Below are 18,968 nucleotides of genomic sequence, written 5' to 3' on the forward strand. Positions count from 1 at the left end.
CTTAATGGCTTGTATTTGTTCTTGCTACAGTTTGGACACACATTATGAGAGATCAACCAACCAGTGCACAGAAGTTGGTTCGACCTTCTGGACATAGTTTTAAACTAAGTCTATATTATTATACAAAGCTACTGTGTGACTAGTATTTCAAAGTAGAGCAGAGAAGCAGCCTTCCAGTTTAGGTTATCATTTTGATTCACTTCTTACAAATTAACAGGCCAATCTTGACATTAAGCTTGGTAGCTTTACATTTTTTCTTTGCTATACTATACTCGGTGTCAGATCTTCCAGAGTATGTTTATTTAGAAATAAATTATTACTATTTGCAATGCGCATGGAAACTACTGAAAATGTATCATATCAAAGGAAATTTTGATTTGTCATGTTAAACTGCAAAATCACTTTTTTCTTGCAATATATAAATCATATTGTAATACTTCAAGATTTTTTTTGTGGATTCTCTTAAATATGTGGATAGATAGCTGAAAAGTATGACGCTGCATAGGTTTCTTTCAAAGTCCCAAAATGGACAATGGGCTTCTTTAAGGTCTTTGCTTTGGTGAATCACAGTGACTATCACATTGTTTATGTTTAATGTATTTCATATAGGACATGCATATTTTACATATCCAAGGCTTTCTTTCATTATTCCAGGATCCATTACACGTGTGAATTAAGGCATACCTTGTGTACATAATATGTTAATACAGGATGTGAGGTGTTTGTACAGATACATCTCTCATAGTGCAGTTAAATTATTGCTTAACTAGATGTTGTTTTGTACATCTCTTACATCACTGGAATCGTATTTCTGATAAAGTTTTATTTATTGTTTTTCTTTTATGAGAGTCAATCTGGGGTCGATAAATGATGTCTGATGTAATTCCTAAACTGACGTAAATTATTTGTTTTTTTAGGACTGAAGACTGTATGAGAGATTTATCAATGTCCAATGATTTGGAAATTGATAACATTTAATGTTGTTAATAGTAATCAGTAAGAAACATACACAGAAGTATATTGTTCATTTAAAAATCTGGTGGTTGTAACTTAAATGTACATGTTCAAACTGAATAAATTCTGGTTTGGGGCTGTGAAGGCAGCTACAAACGAATCAACAAAAAGATATTGTTTATTTTACCACTTTAAACTACACAACGTCGCTTGACTTCCCTGGTGTGTATAGGGACCATTAATTATATTAACAACAGTACCGTAACAGTATCTGTAGTGTCTGATCTAAATGATTACAAAAGCATTTCGACAAATAAATGAACAAATACTTAGCATAGGTTGACAAATAAACTCTACTAGAACTCTTGCTCTGCTGTCAAGCAACAACAATAGAGGCAAACAATTTAGCAGCCTACTATTAAAAAGGTACAATAAGGTGTAATTTTCATCACCTGTTTACCCCCATGTCTACTTGTCACACACACGTATATATATATACACACACATATTAAACCACATCAATGTCTTCTGTATAGACCTAGTCTTAAAATAAATAATAGATAATAATCTAGACAACAGGTAGACATGGACATGTATTATTTATCCTATATATCAAATATTTTATGTCTTGTTCATTATCTTCTGTTTTACACAAGCTCTCTGTTAACAGTTATTCATTTTAATCTTTACTGAACAAATGTCAAATACTGTGCAAGAAGGGCCTCTTTAGTAAATGTATGATTCCCTCTCCAACCTATAATACCAGTAAAAAAACAAAAAAAGACAGAACTCAATGTTTGTTAGGAAATTGTTCATGGGTGGGGGGAGACAGCGCGTTCGCTCCCGCTCATCCAACATGGCAGCCACCTGCTTTCTTATTGGTGGTTTTGAATCGCATTACAGGAGCCCATTGGTCTGTTTTGAACCGTTGCTGTACTGCGGTCAATTCAAATGAGTTTGTCAGTATTCCAGCGGCAGTCTGTGAGCACAGAGCACATACGACACTGCACAGGTACCGTAATCCTTATTCTATTTTACAGATGTGAGGATAATGATTTTATTATTTGTCAGGTTAGGTAGAAATTGAATCATCTAGTCGGGTGAGAAAGTGGTTCCACTGCCTAAATCAAGAGCCTTTGACGATTAAGGGTTTAAGTGAGCTAGCTTAAGCTAAAGTAGCTGACCTTAGCTCGAGGAAACTGGTCATTTTAACGGCTAAGTTACAACTATATGATTGCCGTCATTACTATATTATTCTTGACGTTACTTTTGTTGGAGGAACACGAGGTAGCAGTTGAAGTTAAGTGTCCAACATGAAGGCTGAAAAGCTGAAAACACTCAAATGTACACAATGTTACATGAAATTTAAGCGGTTTGTCGTAGTCTGAAGTTAACAGCTCATGGCTTATGTGTTGTAGAAGCTAGTAACATGATGGCCAAAATGTAACCTTCATCTTATAAAGTTTGCGCTAGTCTCTCACAGTCTTGTCAGTTCTTGGGCCTTTAATAAGTTAGAGAGAAACACTTGATGTCACAATCTTTAACTAACGTCAAAATGTTTCAACCTTTATGTTGTGTTCCGGTTTCATCTCTGAAAAAAGTACTTAAATTGATCCGACTGACCTAAGAGTCCATGACTTTGTCCACAAAGAGGATTCAGCACACAAAATAATTGTGTTTATTTGCATACAATTTGGTGTATTTTATTCAACTCTTGTACACTCTTGGTGTTCCCGGTAAAAAAAAAAAGACCAATTAGAAATGAATGGGGGAGACTACAATTAGTGTAAAAAACTGATCTCGGGTCCATCCTCATTTGTCATATGGACACACACACACACATTGGTTCCCAGGCAACCACCACGGGAACCATAGCCCAATCTCTACTGGGGAACTCTCTCCTGTTCAACATTGTTTCAATAATATTGAACTTTTCTTGCAGGATTTGTAGCCAATAGAAATGTTTTTTTGAGGCCTTGCCCAGAGAGAGAGAGAGAAACTTCTTCACCTTTTTTGGTGCTCCAAAAAAAAAAAGAGTTTTACTGTATTAAGACATTGATCTTTTAATGTGAAATTGTTTTGGGATAATTTCCTTTGGACACAAATACAATATTCCACGCAACATGAGGGTTAACACATTTTCTCTCTCTCTTGTCTTTCAGGCTGAAATGGACGACTATTTGAAAATAGAGAAAATTGGAGAAGGTTTGTTGTATTTGTTTAAATAATTTTCCACAGATATGCTGATAAAATAATGGGATACATCACCTTGAATTGATCAATAAAGTATCTATCTATCCATGTCAAATTGTTCGCAGCATCCTTCAATTGAATGTTTGATAAATGTAAATGTGGTGCTGCTCGATATGATCAGATGAACTCTGAGAACTTGTTTTTGCAGGTACATATGGCGTGGTGTACAAAGGCAGGCACAAGGCCACGGGGCAAGTTGTGGCTATGAAGAAGATTCGTCTGGAGAGTGAGGAGGAGGGGGTTCCCAGCACTGCTGTCAGAGAGGTGTCTCTGCTTCAGGAGCTGAAGCATCCAAATGTTGTACGGTATGGCTGGCTCGTGCAGAATAGAGAGTTTCTGGCATCCTCAGCATAAACTGTCATTTAACATGGTCTTCAAATGAGATAGTTATGACATTCACTGCTCACATTGCTCTTAAATAAAAACAACAGAGACATTTTACAGATGTCTCCATGCAGCACAAAATATGGTCTCTGTAGAGCAGTCGTAGAAGAAGCACTGCCATTGCTCATTTTCCGTTATCAGTTTGTATACTGTCAGTAAAGGCCAGGAAATATATGCATGAATATTCTGTAAATTTAAAAAGTAGTTACGTGTGTATTTGTTTCTCACAGGCTCCTGGATGTCCTGATGCAGGAGTCTCGTCTTTACCTCATCTTTGAATTCCTGTCCATGGACCTGAAGAAGTACTTGGACACTATCCCCTCTGGCCAGTACATGGATCCTATGCTGGTTAAGGTAAATGTGTTTGCTGATAAACTCTGAGTACAGTGGCAATAGTGTCATGCCCTAAAGTTAAACATTTTAAACCCCACACACAGGGCTTGACATTCAGTGATTATACACAAATGAGTATTCTTATCATCTTCCCCATAAAAGAAAGTTTCAGTTCCACCTTAGCAATAGCTAATATCTTAGCTGCAATTAAACCTAAAAAAAACACACCTGTAAAACTGTTAGCATAAGAACATCCTCTAAATCCATGGACAGTAACGGAGGACTACAAAGCTTAAGAAAGATAAAGGGCTACTGAGCTAACTTGTAGTTTAAGAGAATTGGCCTACTCTTTGGACTGTTCAAATGTATAGTTTTTCTTGACAGCATCACTTTTTTTTCTTGAGAGTTCTGGGGAAGTAGCTTAGCCTTTTGTAGGACACTCATACTGTAACATCATCATACAGATGAAGCCAAAAAAAAAAATCCCTACCCTTCCCTGCCACTGTCCGTGCACTTTCCTGCGTAGGGCCGTGCAGTCGCCGAGATCTCCCGCGGTGACATAGGCGGACTTGTAACATCCCTACAAAAAAAATAAAATAATCTAAGTTCCTACAAATGCAACAAGCATGATGTGAAGCAAACATCCTGTGCGGAGGGAATCAAATTATGAGCGTTTCAGTGCACCTTTTTGTTCAAACGTGAGTGCATTGTAACAGCTCCCCGGATCACTCAGTCACTGTAAGAGCAAATGTTCATCACACAGAGACACGCAACCTGTGACAGCGATGTGACCCGTGAACAGATAATCCTCCTCTCAATGATAAATACAACTTCGTTATAAAATAGCGGAGCAGCTTTTGCGCCCCAACCACTGCGCCGCTGATCATGCACCGTGACACAGGCTGGAGCCGTGCCAAGTGCGCTACATCATAAAATAAACTGAGGATTCCACTGTGTCATAGTGTACAGTACAACAATTATTTTAAGGACATGTAAACAATGCTCATTAAAGAAGTACAGGAGTAAAAGGTTTGCACATTAAAATTCCAGTTGTTGCGTAGTGATGAATACATTTAATGTCATAGAGAAAGTCATATAAAAAGTTTAATATTTGTGCAGCAGCTGATGTGATTCAGGATTCACTAACACTGTAAATGTCTGAGTTACAATGTCCTAAGATCAGCTCAATATTACTATAAGGCTGACGCGTTCTTGTGAGGTAAGCGCCACCTACTGGCGACAGCCTACAATTGGATACATGAGCGTGTTAACGGTGTAATGTATGCGAAGAGGGAGGCTCTCTCTATGCCTGGGAAGTGCGTGGAAACCAGCTGACTGGCTACTGCCCTGGAGGGGAAAATCCTGGTGGCTGGAACTGTGTGCATGGATTTAAGTGATCATGATGCTCAGTTTACAAGACAGGCAGACTAACAAGTAAAAAACAAAAAGAAGGGACGTGCGGTCAAGTATGCGTCCGCACATCAGAAAACAAAATATAAATAAAATGTAAATAAATGCAACTTTACTGATTTTTTGGGCTCATTTAAGATATTATAATATTCATATACCTCCATAAAACTTAAAGGTTTCTCGATAATGGAGTCGAGTATTTTAATTATACCTTATGTTGTGTACCCGTGCTTGTGCTCATGCATGAGCAACTGCACCATGATGAGGCACACTTTCCACCTGTACCAGAGCCAAGGAATTGTTCGGACTAGACTTTAGGAATCGAGTGTGTTTTGGCGCAGTCTACCCTTAGATTAGCAAGTAGGGTGCTCCAAGGGAAAGATGTTGGGGGACCCCTGTTTTAGAGAATTACCAGCCCGGTCTCTCCATAACCCACCACCATTTTTAGTATTTGAATGATTAGCAGATTAGTGGGGGGTCTAACGGAAAATTTTGGGAACCACGGCTCTAAACTGAAGTGGGTTTTCCTGTAATAGAAATATTGCAGGGGGGGAAACTGCTCCTCCATCAACTGCTCCTTCTTATATCACCAATAATAGTTTCACAGCTCTAAACATTTGTCCATCTCCATGTTTACTCTCCTCCATCTCTTTTCAGAGCTACCTTTACCAGATCTTGGAGGGCATCTACTTTTGTCACTGTCGTCGTGTCCTCCACCGGGACCTTAAACCCCAAAACCTCCTGATTGACAACAAAGGAGTCATCAAACTGGCAGACTTTGGTTTAGCACGTGCTTTTGGTGTTCCTGTCAGGGTCTACACCCATGAGGTGAGTCTTCACACTACTGAGATTTTCGGACTAAAAAAATGCACTGCAGATAGAGATTGGTACCAAAAAACGGTACTATACACTTGCACTTTATTTTTTGGTACCTGTACATGATTGGTTGTACGGAGAGGATCGTTAAGCTCATGGACAAACAGTTCTCTGGATTTATGTTTAATGCAGGGCTTTAGGCCAAACAGCAGGCACGCTATAACATTTGTCTTTTTTATTCTCTTGTCGAGACTGATAAAATAGTTTGTATGAAAAGCAGCTCGCTTTTCCTTTACATCTGAGAAGACTGCCTCAGTTACCAGTCAAAGGACGAGCATTCGAATGATGCGTGTGTCGACCATGAACCTCGGTGTGTCTGTGTGCCGAGGCTCAGTTGAGAGCAGACTTCAATTGGTATATTTTACTCATTTATTCATGTAAGGACGAAGAATTGCGACACAGACAGGGATCATCCTGATTATTGTCTGTTTCAGAAAACACAATTAATGTCTCTACTAAAGTGCGTCCACAATCGCTTGTCCTGATCTCAGGCGTCCGTAGTGCAAAATACTATGAAGTTATTTCTCCTTTCATTTCGTTTCCCTGTTCCTCTCTTAAATAAATAAAAACAACTCAGCAGCAGTGGTCACATTTGATCGTCTTCCTTTCCTTTCCCCTCTCATTAAAAAAAAAAAAAAAAAAAAAAGTCTACAGTGGTCATATTTCAGAAGCAGCACACTGCCACTGCTAAACTCATAGCGTAAACACTGCAACAACAAAGAAGATGATTTGCTTATGTTGGTCTTTATTTACTGTGTTGCGTTTTTCTTCTTTGTTGAATTTATTAGTGCTGTACACTGTCGCGCTGCTATAATCTCACCATATTACGTAGCTGACGCGGCTATCAAACAGTATGAGGCTTTACCAAACTGTAGTGATCCATACGGGACCGCTCGGTGGAAACGGGGCTAAAGATGCAGCTCAGTCCCTTCAGGGATTTACCTGAGGGTTGTTAGCGACAGATTTACATCACACTTTTTTTTAATTATTATTGTTTTTCCGTCCCTCTTGACAGATTTTTAACGGGATATTTGTTCAACTACAAAAGAAGAACTTTGCTGAATGTCTCCTCATGTGTGTCCTCAGGTTGTAACTCTATGGTACCGGGCCCCAGAAGTCCTCCTGGGTTCACCCAGATATTCAACCCCCGTTGATGTTTGGAGCACTGGGACCATTTTTGCTGAACTTGCCACAAAGAAGCCTCTGTTCCATGGAGACTCTGAGATAGACCAGCTGTTCAGGATCTTCAGGTGATTATACCAGAGAATACCCGACACACCTTTAGTAAAACCCTCTGTGGTTGTGTAAATCAGAGCTAGTGAATTAATTTGTATGAATTTAAGTTAAATATTTATCAACTGTAACCAAGGCTATGGGAATGATAAACCTATATGGTATTTATCAGGTAGTCCCCTCTCTGATCTGATTGAAAATGGCAAAACTGTTGTTTGTATTAGAATTTGGCAGAATTAGATGGCTAGTAATATAAAAAGTCAGTGAACAGTGCTGACATAATATAGACTCGGAATTAAGAAATACTTACGTGCCAATAGGGCACACAACTGTGAATCAGAACCTAAACTACACCATCTTTAAAAACCAGTTAAGAGTATCTTACTCATGAAATGAGTAATGGGAGTTGTGATGCTGGGAGTGTTTGATTTTAGAAGCTGCCAATTCTGGATAGAATAAAAGTAAATAAAGAAGGTCCGTGCAGGAATAAAGGATAATAAATCAGATAAAGGAAAAAGTTCCTGACCTATCAGACGTGTGTGTAGTCGTTCCTTCTCTGTCGCTCTGCCTATTGAATTCATGTCTGTTTCTGCCCCTTCCAGGACTCTTGGAACCCCAAACAATGATGTGTGGCCTGAGGTGGAAAGCCTGCCTGACTACAAAAACACATTCCCAAAATGGAAATCTGGTAACCTGTCGTCGATGGTGAAAAACCTTGATAATAATGGCTTGGATCTGCTGGCGGTAAGTATTAGGCCTTTTATTTTGATAATCAAAATATTTAAACTTTGATGTGATGGCAAAAATGTGCAATATTTGTGATCAGATTTCAATTGATAATTAGGCATGTGACTTCAGTGTATCATAATGGTGAATTTCTCAATTTAAATATAAACAAAACAAAGGTTTTTCTTTTCTTTCTTTTTTTAATAAGGAATGGTGTTCATCTTTATCATCGTTCCCGCACATAAATCCTGAGTAGCAACGTCTCACTTCTCTCTTCCCATCTTGTTTCTCTGCTGTAGAAAATGCTGATCTACAATCCTCCCAAAAGGGTTTCTGCACGGGAGGCCATGGCTCACCCTTACTTTGATGATCTGGACAAGTCCACCCTCCCTGCTGCTAATATCAACAAAATCTAAAATGACTGACTTTACATACAAACACATTCATAATCATTGTGAATTACCATTCTGTAAATACTTGTGTGTAAAAAATGTATACCTTTAGCAATGTTCTGTCTTTCAACAATGTCTTTTCAATAAAACCGCACTTTCTGTCTCAAAACTATGATCATTGTGCGCCTCTTTTGATTCACATATTCCCAAAGGTCAATTGTGTGACTAAAGTTGTGCATTTCTTCACTGGATATAAAAGGTGCATGACTACAAACTGTCTTTGGATTCAAACAGCATGGATTCATGAATCCTATAGCTAGACTGAGGGGAAACCCCCCCCCCCCCCAACATACTCCATGGGAAAGAGTAACAATCTTGTTTTTTCCTGAGTATTTGTAAGAAAAATGTTTAGCACGGCGCTAATAACTGTATTGTGTGAGGACAAAACGAGAGAAATATTGTAGAGGGTCAATTCTGTAAACAGGTTTGATGGCTTGAATTTCCCTCAGGATTAATACAGTATCTATCTGATATACCCAATGTAACGAAGTTCATTACTTTTATGATTGCGGGCTTCCTAAGGTACTAATGTTGATTTTCGATGGCATATCCATGTTTCTTTAAAGGTTTGCACCTCCAACTATCTCAAAATGTAGGGGCAGAGACTGACAAACCATTACTTGAAAAAAAAAATCCCACACAGTACTTTTTACAAGTATCACTGATTTATGAGAAAAAGCCCAACGTTTCGGTCCCTTTCTTTGTCCAGTGTGTCAAGTAACAAGGCTTATCCATAAAATGAGATTTCCAGAGGCGGGAACAAGCAACAGACATCCAACATTCCGTCTAAAACAAGATGGGAGGTTTAATCTGAATTAGCAGACATCTCCTTTAGGGAGATCCTAAATAAAAACATTTCCTACTGATTCATTTGAAGTCAACAACCTTTTAAACAAATCAAATACATGTCATTGCAGATTGCTGTTGTAATGTGACCTCTCTCATTTCAATGTTTTGGTGTCCATCAAATACTCAGCCTAAAGGATCTTTTACTATAGGAGGACTTTGTGGATCATTCCTTTGCTACAGATTCCCACTCCTCGCCTGTAGGGATTGGGCTGCAGCCGCTATGACATCAAAGTATAACTGGACATAGATTATAGATGTTTGGCTTTGTAAAGAATACATAGATATACATACATATGATTTGCATGACATCTTTATTTGAGAAGTTGTACATAGATAAAAGTAAAATTATATTTGTATCTAGCCTACAGATAGACTCAGCTTCTTGTCTGTTTCCTCCCTTTAATCCCCATTATCACCGTCGTCCAGCAAGAACTCACTGATCTCCTCTCTCATGTGAGACCTACACAACACAACACAACACAACACAACACAACACAACACAACACAACACAGGTTAGAAGACTCGGGACAAAAGAGCACTGTGGGATTTATTTCATTTAAGCTTCAGTTGTTATTGTTTATCTTGGAGTATTGTATACCTTAGATATGTAGTTTCAATAAATGACTGACTAGTGAAATCACGTGATAATAATTATAACAGCTGTATACTCTGCTGCTGTTTACTCTTTCTTTTTCCCTCTTACTCTGCTCCAGATCCAGAATTGTGGAACTCAATGATATTTTACTACACACACACACAACAGGCTGCCTTTTTTTTTTTTTTTAGTGCCTCAATGGACAACTAAGAGAATTGAAACAATACCACAGGATAGGTATGACTTAATCCGAAACATGCATATTATGTTATACTTTGTAGAACTGATCAGAAGTTTTGTGAAGGGAATTATTAGTTCTCGTCACCTTCTTTGCCTCCTCTGTGCTTCTGACAGGATGTAGAGAGGGAGATGATCAGGTGAAGACTGGGTGGGAGGGAAAGAACAAAAAAAAGAAGTTCCTAAATTATTTGAATCTTGAATTAAATCGTTGACAACAAACACAAATGTTTTTTGGTAATCATCACACTCAGTCAGTATGTTTATTGGTTTTCACTCACCATGTCTTTGAAGGTCAGCTTACAGCTGTAACACAACAGGTTTTTCAGATTTGGTGTCTCTGTTACCCTACAACAGAAACACACAGAAAACTGAGTCACAGGATAACACTGAGAGCAGATAGTACACTTAATTTAATCATTCAGCAGAGTATGTTGGCTCTGCAATCTGTTGCAAACTCACAGAGCTAAGTCTCAGATTAGTATGTGGCAGGCCTCTGGATAGTACATACATTATATATAATATATATTGTTTTGTTGCCCGGGTACACTAAAGGTGGGGTATGTGACATAGGTACAGTATAGGAGCTACAGCTGGTTGATTAGCTCTGGGCTGACTGAATCACTGTGGCTCTAAAGACAGCTGGGCTGAGTAGAACAACAGCAATACATCAGTTACGGCACCATTATAAGACTTTACTACAGTTATGAACCCACAATAATAATAAGGTCATTAATATCAGCCTCAGCTGCACTTAATGTTCACTGCGTATTAGCAAGCAGCAAAAACCCACAGTGACACTAAGGAGGACGAGTATGACAAAGCACAGAAAAGATGGAAACATGCCGTTTAAAGCCACAAATGAAGAGAAAGAATCACTGAACACGTACTTGGCAGAAGAACAGCAGCCTCCTCCACCACTTGCTGCTCTCCCACAGACCTCCTTTCCTCCAGAGGAACAGCACTGATCAGGGGGAGCGTCTGATTCAGGCACACATTGAGCTTGATTGGAAACAAAGGACACTGATGTTATTAACATCTGGAAACTGAGTTTAGACTCAATCATGAGCCTCTGGTGAGCTGTATGATGTATTTAAAAAGGCCCAGACACTCAGGTAGGAATCCTTTTATATCAAATGATGACAACTCTGCACTTTATTATTCCATTACGTTATTAAAGTGGTGTTTTTTTTACTTTATTCAAAGCTACAGGACAAGCCACTAAGTATTCAGACTGAACTGTTTGGCTGGCCTGGTGACAGCTGCTCATATTTCTGAACTTTCTTTTCATTCTGACTGGAAAAAAGGATCCTCAAAGTCAAAAATGATTTTTCTGTGGACAAACAATAACTACAAGGAATACTTCAAAGTATGACTATTAACAGCATGAAGTGACTGAGAGTATACTGAACCTGGGTTTGGTCTAAGGAGTTTGGCATTGGTGTTCCCTGAAGATTTGATTTGGGAGAGCTGCTCTGAGATCAGTGTCATATTAAAGGCGGACGCTTGATCTGAAAAGAAAAAAAAAGGATAAACATGGCAGAAAGAAAAAGATGGGAAAAAGACTCATTTAAAAACAAATTTAATAAATATAATAAATAATAAAGACTCTTTTTTTTTTTTTTTTAGCCAACCACAAGTTGCAGACAGAATATGAGATTATTTTCACCCCCCAAAAGAGAAGACAGTTTACTGGTTAGATACAAATCTTTTTTTCTTCTTTTACAACAGTACTTTACACAATTTCTGTTCATGTGTGTACTTGTACAAGGAGAAATGTCTGGGCACAATAATTTGTGTTAACCACAAATAATAAATAGTGGTATTTTGATTGCTGTTCATGATTAATGCAGAAACAAATGCTGCATTTTATACTGATGGTATTTTAGTGAATCAGAGTCTGTTTTGACAGTTTTATGAATGCTGTGTTGGAAGGAGTCCTGTTGGCCCTTTACTTTGAGCTCACAAAGTGAATATCCTGACTGTAAAATCCTTTGTATTCCAACACTCACCAGCAGCAGTATGCAGGGCGCACATGCAGAGCAAACATCTGTCACCATGGTCACCTGTGGAGGAGCTCTTGCACGCCGTCTGCAGCTTCTCGCCGGTCCTATGAGACACAGCAGGATTTCTTTTACATTACAAAGGCTTCCAAACATGTTAAGAATGTGTTAAATGTTTTATTTACAATTCTTTCGTTTGAACTTCTGGTCAATAAAGTATAAACTAATGGAGTCGAATCTAAAAACTTGAGGATTTTGATAGTTTATGTGCTGGCTAGAAACCCTCTAATTGGCTTTAATATGAATAGCCTGTGTGAAAAACAATGGTATTCATAATAAGCTATAATAACATATCTACAGGTGGAAGGACCAGTTAAAACTGGATAATAGCAGCCTAAACAAGCAGTTAGTAAAAAGACATAAGGTGAAGAGGCACCTAGACTCCAAAATAATTAAGTGACTCTTCAGTAAAGGACAGACAAGATTCACCAATTATAAAGGATCAGGAGATTTATCAGATTATAAATGATGATGATTTGAAACCATTTTTCCATTCTTCTGCCCGGATAGAGAAACTCAGTTTATTGTTGTGCTTGGCCTGAGTGGATACAATAAACCCTTTATGCACTGAACATGAGATATTTCCCAGTTAGATAAGGAGACACCCGTTTTGTTTACAGAAGGCCCTATGCTACTGTTTAGAAATGTTCTGAAGTGTATTCAGACCAAACAGCTGATCTGTCCTTGAGTGTCCTTTACTCTTTGCCTTTTAATTGACCAGAATGATGAGCTGGAAAAAATTGGTGATCACAATTCTATTGATTTCCTACCGACCTGTAGATGATGCTGACAGTAGAGGGGAAGTCTGCCTGCAGTCTGGTGATGAAGCCCTCCGTCAGACGCTGGATACTGGCCTTTTCTGACGTCTGTGGAACAAATAACAACACACTGAATGCAACAAACTGATGGATGAACTTATTTTGAATGTTCTTATGGAAACAAAGTAAAAAATTAACACAAAACAGAGATATATTTATGTGTTAGATTACAGAAAGTACCAAAAAAAACTGTCTATAACTGCTCCCTTCAAAAGCCAGCTTCTTGTTCTAGCACACACTTATCACTGTTGAATTGATTTTTCAGTGCAGAGTTTTAAATCATCAAACTGTGTGGAAACATGAAGATTTTAAGCAGCTGGTGGGGTCAGGATCCTTTGTTGCTCAGATCTTTGTTGCTGTTGTTGCTGTCTCTACATGGCAGGACATTTTTGGAAAGACTTTCTAAAGATCAATTCCTCAATCATATAACAGTGAGTTGAACATGAACCAACGAATATGTTTTTTAGGACAGAGAAGATAAAAAAGAATGCATGAAGAATAATCTCTTATCTTATGAACAGCTACAGGTAAGTTCCCTCTATAACTCAGAGCACACAGATCCATGTTATTCCCCCAACCTCTACGTGCACTCTTTAGCGCCATAAATGTTCAACGCATGATTGTTGTTTGGGTTAGAATGAGCCTGTTTCCTGACCACAGAAAGAAGGGGTTTAAAAACACTTTGAGCAGCTGCAGCAATAATCTTACCAATATTCTCTCTTTATGGTTGGAAATGATATCCATGCCATGGATGAATAAATCAATATCCAGTAAATAAGGAAAACATCAAAGTCTTTCCTTCCTTTCATTTCTGAATTCAGTACACCACCTTTAATCAATGTCATTTACATCATTTAGACCTATCCATCTTCTACATGTACTACTTCCAATCTTACCTTAGTTTCCAGGCTTGGATTGAAAACAGAGGGAACGCTGAACAAGTGGTTGTAAAGACCAATTTCTTTAGCAGAGTAGTCCCTCATTGGCCGCACTAAAATGATGTCCCCATACCTAGAGTCTGAGAAACCCTGTAAAAACAAACACACACGCGTCATATTTGCCATAGAAGAACTGTCTCATTATACATCAAAAAGGAGGGAATATCTCATGCATATTTCTCCTGCTTTCAGTAAATGCAATGTTGTACTTGCCGAACTGTAAAAAGTATCTCCTCATGCACACACACACACACACACACACACACACACACACACACACACACACACACACACACACTCACTGTGTCCTGAGCCAGCTGTGCTCCTCTGCCCAGTGACACGTTGGTGAGCAGTTTGACAGCCAGTCTGGTGCAGTTGTCTCCCAGCATCAGCTTACTGTAGCCTTCAGTTCGAGCTGTGTGCACCAGCAGATGCTGCCTTCAAGGAGAACGCACAGTGATGTCAGGATGGTAGGAAGTAAGCAAATCTAAAATACAGACTGTGCTTTATTAAAACGACCTCCGTTGAGAGACCTAAATGCTAAATGGAAAACAGCTTGTATAGCACTTTTCAAATCTTATGACTGCTCGAGTCGCTTCTTACAACTCAGGTCACATCGATCCATTCACACACTGATAGCAGAGGCTGCTGTGTAAAGTTCTACAATACACCGGTTCATCAACATTAATGTACAGAGATGTAAAGATGGCTGAGCTTTGTTACGCCACAGCGGTTGAAATGCCATCTAAAGAGCTCATAGAGAAAGATGAGAGTCAGGCACTGTAGAAGCATAGAACATGGCCCTCTCTGTTCTACCTCAGTGTGTAAAGTAGATCCTCTTTAGCGGTCAGCGTCTTAGCAGAGACCATCAGCTGCTGCAGTAACTGTGTGTGGGCTTCTTGAACATCAGGTAGTGATGGTTCCTTCTGTTCTTGGGGCGTCAAACAGCTACTGCTCTGAATGAAGTGATCTACAGCTGCTTTGTACGCACTGGCCGGTCGCTCTGAGGCTGATGGGCCTGTAGCCAAAACTGAAGTGGGAAGGTCCAGAACCTGAAAGAAGTATGGTGAACACATTCATTTATTGTACGGTATATATGTGCTCTGTTACTGTAACTCATAGTTTGAGCTGGTTGCACAGTATGTAGACAAGAGACTGGCATCATGTTTGAGATTGTCTTTAAACTCCACTCTGTCTCACTTTGCTTGACTTATTAGCCATATCGTATTGTTTTAGTGATGTGCAGCATTTGAGAACAGTCTGGCTGAAATGAATCCTCTTTCCTCTATACACAAAGGGCTTTGGGTTGCTGGATTTTCTTTAAACTGAGCAATAATGGCTCATTCACAATAGCATAAAACTAAAAGCATGTTTTTTTAAGATGGGTTTTTACTAGGTGTTACCACATTTACAGATAACAAGGCAATCTAATCAGTTCGGTCTCCAAAGGCGAAGCCTTCATATAATTTCGCACTGGTTGTAGTCCATTCAGAGTAATATTGACCAATGATGTGTCAGTGAACTTTGGCTGTGTGCAGGGAAACTGTTCCTGAGAACAACCAGGAAGATAATATATAATTATTTATTATAAGATGATTATATAAATAACTATAATTATGTCAATAAATCTTTACATATCAATACAGAAAACAATCCCGGTGTTGCCATTGTATTGTAACTGTAACTTTAACTTTAATCACGACCAGCAGGCGGAAGTATAAATCAATACTATCAATTATCCACATGAAATATATTTCAAAATATTGGTCATAGACTCTCTAAATTGCTGAAAGGTGGCAGCTGATGTGATCTAAGAGACGTTTATGTGGGCCCATCAGAATGTCTTAAAACCTAAACCACAGACGCTCCTGAGAAGGTGATTGGATCGTTGCATTGTAATTCAGACCACACTAATCTGCATTTAGTGACTTTCATGCTAAGTATTCGCCTGCTAAGTAAAGGTGACCCTTCAAGTGTCCACACACACTGACCTGTTCCAGAGGCACAATGTGGAAGGGGAAACCAGTAGCTTTGAAAACAGCGTGCAGCTCAGCCACAGTCCTCTGTCTCTCCTCCACAGACTGACCTATAGCACCTCCCTCTGGAAACACACAGTAAGTGTTAAATATTCTGTCCCAAATCATTTCAAGAACAAAACAACTCCCTGGACAAACATGAAAAGAATTCAACTCAGTTTAAGTGTCATATAATTTACCATCTATGTAGACTATTCCAGGTAAGAATCTCAACTTGTTGTGAGCATTCTGACTCAAACCCTGGAAGGAAGAAAGGTCTTTAGTTTTGTTTTTGTTTTTAACAAAGAAAACATGGTTATGATGCATATACAGCTTTAAACAGAATATTAACTGATTGTAGAGATCTTAGTAGCATTTTATCATCTTGTACCAGTTTATGTTTATGGTTTTGGTACTTTGGTCCATATGTGAAAAGGATCCATGTGACGAAACATAGTAGTCACTGACTCTAACATTAAAAGATGTTAAGTGTAGATGATCACACAGTAGCCATGGCACCATGATGTGGCCATGACAGATGTTATCCAGTTATCCACAGGAAAGGCAAACATCCTATTTCTATGTTTCTCTGTTTGTGCACTCTCCTTCATGGTGACTACATAGATGGACTTTGAGACAAACAGATGAACCTCTTGGACTTGACTGAGCATTGAGCAGGAAGAAGGACCTCCAGAGACAGCCAGCAGTACCTACAACCAGAGAACACAGACAAATATAAAGCTGCTGCACATAAATGACTTTGTTTATAAGTAGAAATCAGAAAATGACTCGCACCAGGGTTGTGCAATGAGAAGTAAGAGTGATCTGTAATCGTATTACGTATTAAATAGCAAAAATTGGGCACACAGCTTACCTTCTCAGCAGGGAAAATTATCCTGTTTTTGCCCAGCATGGCTCTGAACTTATGGATGAAGTATTCTTTGAAACATTCCCTGACACGGACAGAGAACTGATTTTAGAAAAAGCATCTAAAAACACAGTTCATGTCTTAAATGAACAACGTACAGAATGTTATTCCAACCACACCTCCAGCTGATAGTGTGACATCAGATATATGAAAAACATGGACTGTACAGGAACAGAAAACTAATAAGGATGAAGCGCAAAAAAACCGTATTTACACTGCAGTGAAAAATGCTGATATAAGAGACTTCTGAAAAAGTTTAAAATCAAGTCTATGCATATGCCTGATGCACGAGCACACGGCTCATCATCTTCAGTCACCATAAATCAATCTCAATGGTCATGTATAACACAATCCACCAAGTGTTCAGCAGAGACCGATGAACAGGGCAGAGTGCTGCATGTCTTACCTGCAGTATGCATCTCCCGCTTTGATGACCACAGCGGCAGTCGCCTCCTTACATTTCACGCATTTCTTGGAGACACTAACACACGAGAAGCAGAAGACACCATTAAAACCGTGAGGCACTGATTTACATTTTATGACACATTTATGTGTGGTCATTTATACAAGAAAAGGCTGAACTGTGGAAATATTCACGACTCTGAGAATTATGTGTTTCCTTTGCTCAACAGTCTCAGATGTGAAGATGAATATGATGTACAAACTAAGACTGACTCAAGAAAGTGAGTTCATGTGTTGACAGCACATCCAATCACAGTATAGTATAGAGCTGACTGTCAGGTTGGTGGTCTCTGTAAAGAGAGCAGACCCACCTGGGCACCGCCACGCTCTCCAGCTGCTCGTGGTATTCTTCCTCTACCTGGCACATGATGAAAGACTACAGTAAACCACTTCTTCTACTTCTACCTCGTCGCTCGCGATGGTTGATGAGCAAATCTGCACGATTTTTCTTGCGTCTAACTTGTGAAACGGTGGCACTTTATGTCTCCTTAAAGCAACGATGACATACATATGACCTCGCGTTTCTCTGAGAGATCATTGGCTGCTCTTCTTCGCTACAACGACATTCAATGTAACTTTTATTTTGTTTTTTATCTGTTTTAACCGAGTTTATTACAGACACTCGTGTCTGCTGCAATCTAAACATTGGCTCATTTCGATGACGTAGATAATCTACTCTACTTTTCAGGGTAGTTGACAGACAACAAAAATATTCCTTACCGCCACCTAGTGGTGAGGAGTGTGTATGTCGAAATTAAAAAGCAGACTGAGTAATGATAAACAATACATTTCTATAATAAAAACAACTGTTATGATTTATTGTAATATAATAATTACGGTAGGATAGATGCCATGCCAAAAAGTTATCTGAAATAAAAAATATCATAAGGGCTGTTATACTTCACTCCTGACCCTCACTGGATGGATTTATTTGTCACTAATTAATTTGAGGTCATCTCCAGTTTTAGAGCCTATATTTTACCGTCGAATTTTGAATAAACACATTTGACATGGTCCCTTTTCTAATTCTGTAAATGTGGATCAATTTCCAAAACTTATCAACAAAATGATTTCCCACAGAATTAAGACTATTATTATTATTATTATTATTATTATTATTATTATTATTATACAAATGATGAGAGTGAGTTCAGGTTAAACGCGCCAGTCTGGTTAGATATTTGAAGTAAAATACAGCATATCTGCTTTCACATTTTCTCTTTTTAATAGATAAAACTTTTGTCTATTGTCTTGTGATAATTTAAGTGTAATCTCGTGAGGTTGGTTTGCATTTGTCAATCTTGCAATCATTGCAATGGCATGACGTTATACTGTTCAAGCAAAAGTACATGTTTTTTTATTCAGGACTTTTGGCCAAGCGCGCTTACTATACACCTCCGAACTGGCGTCTGGGATTGCAGTTCAGCAGGATTGCAGAGTA

General features: G+C 38.7%; 2 protein-coding genes across 2 annotated transcripts; one reads left to right on the top strand and one right to left on the bottom strand.

Moving 5' to 3' along the window:
* The first annotated feature begins 1,867 nt into the window (after positions 1-1,867).
* Positions 1,868-8,733, top strand: cdk1 (cyclin dependent kinase 1). The gene is made up of 8 exons (XM_079363521.1): positions 1,868-1,966; positions 3,117-3,159; positions 3,356-3,512; positions 3,822-3,945; positions 5,992-6,162; positions 7,297-7,460; positions 8,046-8,187; positions 8,469-8,733. The coding sequence occupies exons 2-8, from the start codon at positions 3,123-3,125 to the stop codon at positions 8,583-8,585; spliced, it is 912 nt and encodes a 303-aa protein (XP_079219647.1). The 5' UTR covers positions 1,868-1,966; positions 3,117-3,122; the 3' UTR covers positions 8,586-8,733.
* A 1,031-nt stretch (positions 8,734-9,764) lies between these two features.
* Positions 9,765-18,207, bottom strand: ctu2 (cytosolic thiouridylase subunit 2 homolog (S. pombe)). The gene is made up of 16 exons (XM_079363511.1): positions 17,839-18,207; positions 17,472-17,546; positions 17,012-17,090; positions 16,788-16,847; positions 16,338-16,398; positions 16,114-16,223; positions 14,939-15,174; positions 14,425-14,560; positions 14,081-14,212; positions 13,141-13,232; positions 12,316-12,413; positions 11,716-11,814; positions 11,194-11,305; positions 10,585-10,651; positions 10,392-10,450; positions 9,765-9,930 (listed from the first exon to the last, which is right to left on the bottom strand). Exons 1-16 carry the CDS (start codon positions 17,892-17,894, stop codon positions 9,870-9,872), a joined length of 1,533 nt encoding a protein of 510 aa, XP_079219637.1. The 5' UTR covers positions 17,895-18,207; the 3' UTR covers positions 9,765-9,869.
* Positions 18,208-18,968: the final 761 nt, after the last annotated feature.

Source organism: Symphodus melops, assembly GCF_947650265.1.
Source record: "Symphodus melops genome assembly, chromosome: 15".
Lineage (NCBI taxonomy): Eukaryota > Metazoa > Chordata > Actinopteri > Labriformes > Labridae > Symphodus > Symphodus melops.